Source organism: Verticillium alfalfae, genomic scaffold (assembly GCF_000150825.1).
Source record: "Verticillium alfalfae VaMs.102 supercont1.4 genomic scaffold, whole genome shotgun sequence".
NCBI lineage: Eukaryota > Fungi > Ascomycota > Sordariomycetes > Glomerellales > Plectosphaerellaceae > Verticillium > Verticillium alfalfae.
The window spans coordinates 1,209,645-1,218,732 of NW_003315035.1; the positions used below are offsets into that span (position 1 = coordinate 1,209,645).

At 53.6% G+C, this 9,088-nt stretch overlaps 4 protein-coding genes across 4 annotated transcripts; 1 reads left to right on the forward strand and 3 right to left on the reverse strand.

Moving 5' to 3' along the window:
• Positions 1 to 638: 638 nt before the first annotated feature.
• On the forward strand, positions 639 to 3,632 carry VDBG_03800 (hypothetical protein; the record flags this gene model as incomplete). The annotated part of the gene is made up of 1 exon (XM_003005801.1): positions 639 to 3,632. The coding sequence occupies one exon, from the start codon at positions 639 to 641 to the stop codon at positions 3,630 to 3,632; it is 2,994 nt and encodes a 997-aa protein (XP_003005847.1).
• A 114-nt stretch (positions 3,633 to 3,746) lies between these two features.
• Positions 3,747 to 5,767, reverse strand: VDBG_03801 (casein kinase II subunit alpha; the record flags this gene model as incomplete). The annotated part of the gene is made up of 6 exons (XM_003005802.1): positions 3,747 to 4,484; positions 4,545 to 4,964; positions 5,021 to 5,215; positions 5,279 to 5,457; positions 5,585 to 5,626; positions 5,695 to 5,767. 6 exons carry the CDS (start codon positions 5,765 to 5,767, stop codon positions 4,368 to 4,370), a joined length of 1,026 nt encoding a protein of 341 aa, XP_003005848.1.
• A 1,277-nt stretch (positions 5,768 to 7,044) lies between these two features.
• On the reverse strand, positions 7,045 to 7,666 carry VDBG_03802 (conserved hypothetical protein; the record flags this gene model as incomplete). The annotated part of the gene is made up of 2 exons (XM_003005803.1): positions 7,045 to 7,530; positions 7,592 to 7,666. The coding sequence occupies 2 exons, from the start codon at positions 7,664 to 7,666 to the stop codon at positions 7,045 to 7,047; spliced, it is 561 nt and encodes a 186-aa protein (XP_003005849.1).
• Positions 7,667 to 7,898: 232 nt separating this feature from the next.
• On the reverse strand, positions 7,899 to 8,664 carry VDBG_03803 (conserved hypothetical protein; the record flags this gene model as incomplete). The annotated part of the gene is made up of 3 exons (XM_003005804.1): positions 7,899 to 8,131; positions 8,191 to 8,314; positions 8,385 to 8,664. 3 exons carry the CDS (start codon positions 8,613 to 8,615, stop codon positions 8,070 to 8,072), a joined length of 417 nt encoding a protein of 138 aa, XP_003005850.1.
• Between the last annotated feature and the right edge of the window lie 424 nt (positions 8,665 to 9,088).

Genomic DNA, 9,088 nt, shown 5'->3' on the forward strand with positions numbered 1-9,088 from the left:
GCAGCTGGGTTGAGCTCGTCGAGCAGAGCTGTCAAGCTTGAGGGGTGTGCGGCACTTTTGGCAATACATGATGCGTTATGAATAGTCTGCACTAATTCAACATGGCTGCAACATGCATGGGTATGTGGCTGTCAATCTCAGTATTACCGTTCGTCAGCGAAAGATTGGTTTGGTTGGTTGTTGGAGGAAGCTTTGGAGTTGAGGTCCAGGGACACTGGTGTGGTTGGACAGGTTCCCAAGCTGCGTCACACCCCATCAGCACCCTGCACCAGCAGCACGCGCGGCGGGGCCTTTGGGTAGCCTCCCTGTACTACTCGAAGTCCGGCGAACATACGCTATAGTTCCCCACTAGAACGACGGTCGACAGTGTCATCTGCGGGGCACTATTGATCGCGTGGCCCAAGCGTCACATGCAGACGCGTGGGACAGCTCCATCACGCCCACCTTACCCGCGTCAAAGCGCGTCTCAATTAAGCCCCTGGCTCGACGTCGCTCCAGTGACCGAGTAGATTCACCTCAGAGCCTGGATCCGGGCGATACCAGTTGAGGCGGCGCAAAGCAAGTCGTGGGTTCCGTGTCAGATCAAACAGGGGAGGAAATCAAGGCCTGTTCTTCCACAAGGCTCCGTGAGGACCGACATGGAGTCTCCCGTAAAGCGCCAGCGATTAAACCATACACCAACAAGTCGTCTTCAGCATGAGGACGACGAGCTCGACTTTGAATCCGAGAATGTCGATCATCAACGAGACTCCGGCCTCCAGCTCGCAGAGTCCAGGGCCTTCGCTGCTTACAAGCTCAAGTCGACATTCGAGCACATTTTTGAAAAGTACGAACGAGACTTCACAGGAATTGGAGATGAGATCGACCTACGAACAGGAGAGATCGTTGTCGACAATGGCCACATCCAACAATTGGGCCTAGGCGGCGTGGATAGTTTTCTTGAAGAAGACGAGGGCATGCTTCTGGAAGATGCGTTTGTGACTTCTGATGAAGAAGATCATGGGCAAGGGCAACCTGGCTTCTCTTCAAAGCCACAACCGCGCGACACTTTGCGGCCAGGGGAAGGAGAGGAGCCTCGAGCTTCAGAGCACCGACAACCGCCGCCACTCAGCCCAACCCAAGCGGCTGCCACTTCGGCACTCCAAGGCGGAGAAGGCCCCGAGCCTTCAACACCGGGCGGTCTTGGAACTGAGCACAGGCTCTCAAAAGTAGCGTTCTCTCGACATGCCCCTCCACGCTCCTCGTCCTTGTCTCGAGGTGCATGGGGCCCAGACCATGGTGCTACAGATCCGCTTTGGAGGACGCCACGGCTGCCTTCACCGGGATTTAGCGATGATATCACGTCCAAGTTTCAAGGCATGAGGTACAGTGTCCCTGTCGCCGAGAATGAGGAGTCTATCTGGTCGCTGGCTCCGGCCGATATGGTGTGGCCTCTGAGCCCGTACAAACCTGCTCCATCGCCTTCAAGCCGTCACTGCAAGAGTCCCCGAGGCACTGCTAAGACGGGGCAGCGCAGGCCTTCTCTTGTACCAGCAGATGGGCAGGACGAGGATGAGATTCTTTCTCATGTTGGGACCGGATCGGCGGCTACAAGTCCAAATAAATCAAAAATCTCCCAATCGACACCGAAGAATCAAGAAGTCAATGGGCAAAATCGTGGGGAAACGAAACAGTCGGACGAAAGCAAACACAGTCGTACAGGAAACCCAGCTAAAGAGCGAAAAAAGCCTCCAGGAAAGGCGAAAGGCATCAGACCCGTGGGTCGACCTCGAAGTAAGACTGCAATCCCTGGCGTCAAAATCAGCAGCAGGGCCAACACCACGCCGCTAGATCAAACTTCACAGCTTCACGTCGCGCTGGTCACCGCCAAGAGAGGGCCTGGCCGGCCCAGGAAAAACACTTCTCATGAAGTACCGCAACTGATACCAGAGCATACCATCCCTCAGTCGACACTCCCCGTTCAGGTAGACGAGCCACCTCGGAAGTCCAATGTTCAGCAGCTCGTTATCGAGCTTCCCAGGCGACCGGAACCACCGGGGCTAACAGAGGTAGGCGACATAGCCTTTAAATCACCTCCTCGGAGCACCGAGGAGAATACTACGACTCATATGTCACAGACGAAAGCAAATGCGTCTCCGCCAAGGATAGAGCACGTCGCGTCGAGTATCCCTGACTCTCAAGCGTTGAGCTCCCTGTCCTCTTCAGCCCCCGCAATAGAGCCACCTGCAGAAGCGAAGCCTCGAGAAACGGTTGGCAAAGCGTTGACAGAAAGCTACCAAAGAAACGAAGTTGATCCTTCTTACGAGTTCTCCGACGAAGAGAGTGGAATTCCGCTTGCGAAAGGTGTCACTGGAAAGCCTGACGCGCGTTCTCGATCTGTACAAACTTCCGACTCGTCGAATGTAGCACTACCAAGAGAATCAGAAGCTGCAGCTGCATCCGGAAAGACACAGGCGCATACTGTAGAAGGAGAACAGAGAATGGTTGATTTGCCTACACCAGAGGTTTCTGTGCCTCCAGGTAACCCAAGTAAGGGGGGAGACCGTACCGAAGTCTCGACTATACAGGAGGACCCGGCCGGAAAGGCTGCGACGCCACCTCAGGTCAAGAAGCCAGAATCTGCAGCTCAAGATTTGTCCCTCAACGCGGCAATCGATTTGCCGTCTCAAGTATCAAACGAGCGTACAAGTCGGCCAACAGAACAGTCAGAGCCTGCGATAGCTGTCGAATCGGCGCCTGACTTACCAACCGACTCTAGCGTTTTGCCACCCTTGCAGCAGACTTCAAAGGACGAGCAATCGACGCAGAAGAAAACTTTCCTTGAGGTGCCTGATTCAGATTGCCTTGATGATAACCTGGAATCATCACTACGGGAGGTATCACAGTCCCTCGCGTCGACTCAGGACAAAGACTTTGCCGTCCAGTCTCCCACGTTGCCGCTAGCTTCTGAAACTATCTGCAGCTCCAAGAAGAAGAAGACGAAGCAGAGGAAGAGAAAGACGAAGACATGCATTCCTGTTTCCGAAGAAGAGCACTCGGCTATCGTACAGCTCTCACAGGCACCACAAGGAGAAGCCGATGTCGTGGGAGCCGACATTCCCAGAAGTTCGCCGTCCGCGTCCAGCAACAAAGAACCCGAGAAGCAGAAGAACAGCACCGGCAAAACCACAGCCCCTCAGGCTCAAATACTGACGCCTCAGAGACCTTCGTCCCGCCGCAGCATCCTCTCCCTCCGCCCTGGAGATGCCGAAGAAGACGAGATCTCATTGATCCTCGATTCCTGGTCTACCCCCAGAACAGAGTCCGCGTTACCCCCTCGGGTGGTGAATTTGTCTTCCATCCGCAAGAGTACACTGGCCAAACTCGCCGGCTCCTCGCCGCTGCGCAGTCGCGGCAGTATCATGTCTCCGACAGGCCTCGTGGCCAGCGGCGGCGGAGGCAGCGGGCTGCGCTTCCGCACGGCCCGGGAAGGCTTTGGCGGGATGAGCACGCCGACCAAGAGGAAGCGACTTGCGTCTCCAGGAAGCCAAGCGGGGTCGCTTATTCGGACGCCTGGTGGACAGCTGCGCAGGTGCGGCGTGGATGGTTTCAGCTGTGACAGGGACTTCTGCTTCACCTGCCTCCAAGGATAGACTGTTCAATATACAGACCACATACAATTCGATTAAATACACCAGAGTCAGAGCGTCTCGTCTTGTCATGTTCGCTGCAGCCCTCGGAGCGACTGTCACGGAACAAACATATTCTGACACGCACAGATTAAATCGCTGTTTCGTTGGAATACCATACACCTGCAATGGAAAAACGCAACTAGGGGAAACCAAAGAGACGTGCCATCTGTGCAGCATGTCCTTCTTTTCCCAAGGCCCTCCTCTTATCATGCCTCCTGAGAAAATCAAACGACAACGCCGCTATCCGCCCTAAACCAACATAGTCCTCCCTCGCATTGCCATGCCGTAGTCCGTCCGACCGTAGCCGCTGTGTACTCCCCTCGAAGCACCCCTCCTTTCCCATGTCTGAATTAATTAATTCCGGCCGTTTGAACGGTGCATGAGCTTCCTGACGCTGACAAAGAACCGAAGAGAGACGAGTGGCGCGTCCGTCCAGATGGACAGAAGGGGTCCGTTTAGAGATGATTTGTAACCCAGTGTCGTCGAGAGTCGGAGATGAGGAGACAAGTGGGGTGAGAGTCGGTGCATCTGTACGTCGAGTTTGAGATTCAAAGGTCCCTCAGCGCGAATGTTGACCTTGCGGTGCCAAGACGCACGCTGCGGTGGCAATGTCCTGCAGGGTATCACTTGTGAACTCGAATATTGAGCGCCTATTTCTTCTGATTGATATTGTAGATCATATGCTGCGGCCGTCACTCATGAGGTGGAGGTGGAAGATGCGTCGGCTTCCCGAAGGCTCTGCTTGAACGTCTCGGGGTCGCGAACGGGGTTGAAGTAGGGGTGGGCCTGAGCTTCCTTGGCAGTAAGGCGATCCTGGCAGGATTATTAGTCACTAGTATTCCGAGTAATGATGCGCAGTACATGAGGACATACCTGGTGGTCGTATCTCAACAGCTTGTCGAGGAAGTCAATCGCCTCGTTGCTAATGAAACGTTGGTTCTCCGACGTGACGAAACCGTGCCAAGGCTTCTTCTGGAACCGCCCGAGAATATCGTCGTATTGGGCATCCAGCTCAATCTCGTATTTGTCGAGGTAGTCGAACAAGTCGTCGGTTCCAAGCACCTTAGCAATCTTGACGAGCTGATCCGAGTTACTGTTTCCATGGAAGAAGGGCTCCTTCCTGAAGATCATGCTTGCGAACATGGCTCCGAGACTCCACATGTCTAAGCTGTAATCGTATTCCTGGAAATCCACCAAGAGCTCAGGACCCTTGAAATAGCGCGAGGCAACGCGAACGTTGTACTCTGTGCCGGGGTGGTAGAATTCGGCCAGACCCCAGTCGATTAGGCGCAGCTAGTGGCGTGAGTCAGCGACATATTCGGCCATCGGAGCACGTTGGCAGGCAATACCTTTCTGTTCTCATGATCGATCATAACGTTATGAGGCTTAACGTCACGATGCATGATGCCCTTGCTGTGACAGAAGTCAAGCGCCTTCAGAAGTTCGTTGATGTAATAGCGAACGTCGAGATCGTTGAACTTTGGGTACAGGCTTCGGAAGTCAATGTTGTTAACATGTTCGAAGATCAGGGAAGGCGTTTTGCTCTACAGTCTCGAGTCAACAAGCTGTCGTGGAGTCGATACAGTATCCCGTCGTTGTGCGCATACCTGACTATCCCTAACGACGTCCAACAATGCGACGACGTTTGGTCCGCCTGCCAGGTTCTGGAGAATCTTGATCTCACGCTTGATCTTCTTCTTCTTAACCGGCTTCAGAACCTTGATGACACATTTCTGGTAGTTGACGACGTTGATACCCTCAAAGACCTCGGAGTATTTGCCGCGCCCTGTCACATGTCTTGTCAGTGGCCTGCCATGATAACTCGGCGACGCGCATCGGGTGCCATTCGTGGGGGAAACGCGCGACGCAAGGGAGCTGAGGGAAGCGCCATCGCGCGGGCAGGACAAACGTACCGATCTTCCTGACCACTTCGTAGTTCTCGAGAACTCCCCAGCCTGCGAAGAATCTGATCAGCATAACTGCAAGTAGATTATTGTCGTGGGTACGCCCTGGAGAGACGAACTGATGTTGACACTGTCGTAGTCCCAGTAACTGCGGGGCATGGTCTGGTTGACATCTGCGTAGACCCGCGCCATCTTGGGCTCCTGGTGCCTGGCGATTCCCGCGCAGGACTGAAGTGGCGTGGTGGTGGTAACGAAGGATACTGTGTCGCGGGAAAGAGGGGTCTAGCCCGGCTGGCGGTTCATCAACGGGGTGATGCGAGGTGGATGATCGGGGAGGGAGTAAATCAAGGTGGGATGTCCAAAATCAGACCTGGCAGCCTGGCCTGTGATTGGCGCCCGGTTCAGCCGCCCGCGCGCCTGTCGCATGTGGCGTTTCCCACACCGTGAGTCCACCCTGGCCCGCACACCGAAAGTCCAAAGCTCATTCATGATCATGTCACCGAACTTAATCTAGTTCAACTGGAGGATTTATCAGGGGATTCACTGTCGCATGCTGTTTTAAATTCAATATAACTCAGCGGAGTTTAACGCTACTTCCAAGATCAGGATTTTTTTCTTTAAGCCTATCTGCCATACACCTGCGCAGCGTTCAAGTTGATAGCGTGACGCATCCTATTGCGCTTGCAGCTAAGCCTCCGCGGCTCCTGTTCCCATATTCCCATCACTCTCCTTTCAAATCACGACAAAAGTGACTCCATGTCGGATGTCGTGTCATCTGAATATGTCTGTAGGCCCATTCCATCAGGGCAGAGGTTTTCGCTGGTGGGCCGGTGGTCACGTTGCCTCCATGATCCTTGAGCGCCGTAACCACTGCTTGAGGCCCGTAGGCATCTTTGTGCTGGACTTATGCTGTCTCCTTTAAAGAAAACTCCGTGGTGCACGCGTAGCACTAGCCCGGCATCGCCTTCCTCGAGGGAATAGCTTGAGGCCTCACGCTTGATCCCTGCACCTCGTGTGCGTCTGCTAGGTACAGGCCTATAAAGGGGGCCGAGTTTGACTGCAGGCAGGCATGTGCCTTATTCCTAATACGACTGCGGCGTTAGCTAGGTCCGCCACGAGTGTAGGAGAAAATGAATGAGTTCGAGGTTTGCGCTCAGAGAGAAGATTATTGCTCGACATGTCCAAGCTCAAGGCCGAGAAGTCGACCAAGATCGAACCGCTCGACCTTTCAAGCTGATAGGTTCCGACTAAGGATGACAATACAATGGTTTTCATCATCGCGAGAAATGGGTTTCATAATGTAGTTGTTACTTACTTTCTGTCGCGAAGGGTGCAAATAGGAAATCGTCTGGCCAGAACAATACCCCCGAGGAGGTGCGAGCGCGTCATTATTCTTCAGTTGAGGGTCTTCGGTGCCTATCGGTAGACACTGCGGACGACGAGATGGTGTGCGAGAATCCGAAGTATGTTCAATCGTATTCAAGAGTCTCGAGGCCCGTTTCAACGATGTCCCAAGTTCGCTTTCGCAGATCGGGTTTCGGCTCATACGGCTTGCTCCGGGCGGATTTCTTGCCTTTCTTCTTTTTCTTGCCGGCCCCGGAGGATGCAGTCGGGGTTGGCTTTGCGTCGGAGGTTGCATTTCCACCATCTTCAACTTCGCCATCTTCAGCTTCGTTTCCGCTGGGTTGATCAACGACGGCAGGTAGCTTTTCACCCTTGCGACGTAACGTCTCAAGCTCTGAATGACGGAACATGGCAATTTGCTCGTCGGTCAAAGTGCGTTTGACGCCATCGTCATAGTAGCCGAGGCCATCATCATCGTCTGGATACTCAGGCTCTACATCATCCAGGTTATGAATTAGAGAAGCTTCTCTCTGAGGGTTGAGAAAGTCAGAAGTAAAGCCGCCGGTAGCAGAAATTGAAAAGTGCGCCTCATGGAAAGCGACAAGCTCGTGCTGATGAGCATGTCAGTGACGACATTCAGGGACGCGGGTGTTGGACGGAGAAGATGCTTACATGACTGATCTGTGGGGGTGGGAATGGCGCATTGACAGCTTGAGGTGTTCTTGCTGAAAATGCCATCCTGACCATTAAAAAGGGAAGAAATGGACGGAACTGGTTCTGGGCAGGGTCTCGCTTTGTTTGCGCCGTCGCAAAAAGTTAGTGGTGCTGAGGCCAAAACTGACGTTGATGAGATCAGGTTGGTCGCGTCTGGTCATAATGAGGAAAACTTGAGGTGCCATTTCCCAAGACGAGCCAGGGTCACGTGCACAACAGGTTCGCGGAGCAACGACGTGGCACGAATTCGCATCTGCCGATTGAGCCCGACAGAATAAAATCTGCTACATCGCGCCGTTTTTGATGCTCAATAACAAGACTTGGCATCGAGGGAGTGAGGTGGCAGACAGGTCCATCTGCGTACATAAAACCCCGGCCCCCACTCCCATCTTTCAAGCATAAACGCACTGGCTTCATCGCAAACCTGCCTTGGTGATCAAGAATCGGTTTGACCAAGAAGGGCCAAGGCACTCTGGAAAGCTTGAAGAACTTCAGACACTTTGTCGGTGTTAGCAAGAGCTGCATGCATCTGACGATTGGGGGGGCTGAGAACTGACTGTGCTGCTGCCGTTGCGCCATGGTCTGCTCAGAAAGATTGACAAAACGCTGTCGGGTTTGAAGTCGCTTTACTGCGCGCTGGGTATCATGAGCACTCGACGATGCTGCCCAAATGTTGAAGAACTACAGAATCATGACCCATGTGAGTTCAACGTATCCACGAAGGACGTTGGACTGAAAATATGGTGCTCACCTTGACCAGCTCGTTGAACTCATTCATGAGTTCCTGTTCCTGGCCATCGGCATCTGTGAGAGCCTTGTGGTACCTGGCCTCAAAGTCTTCCCAGTCGAACGAGGTGAAGACGCCCGGGGTGCTGGGTGTGTTGGCCCGTCCATTGCTAAGTTGCTGTTCAGGACGAGGCTCGGGTGTGGAGATGGATTGAATTTCTTTGACATCCTGTGGGTCCCCCGCCATGTTGCTCATGCCGTTCCGGAGAGTGGAAATGTGGAATGAGTCGTCAGATGTAGAAGAGAAGAAAGGCGCCCTTCGTATGACCGATAATGAGGCAGCAGCGTTCGTGGTCGTTGCCTTGGTGAATCAGGTGTCGAAGCAGCGGTGACTGCACTCGAACGCTTGCTAATCCAATATTTCAGTTGCTTATTCCTCTTCCAGGGTGGCTATTCTGCCGTGCAGAGTTTGTGCTCTGCGGTTGTGAGGAAGGACTACCCGATATGCAGTTGGTCTTCGCGTTTCGGGTAGGTAATCATTGATGTTGCTCCTAGGTTTGATCCCAATGAGAGCAAATACGCTATCCACTGGGCGTCCGCTATCACCCGTAGAAACTGCTGTAGTGCTCATGAACTAAGGAGTGAGCATGTCGCTTTGCCTTTCCAGTGAAGGTATGCTGATGAGCCTATGGTCCTGACAGGCATCAGATGACGAGCATGGGTTGCAAT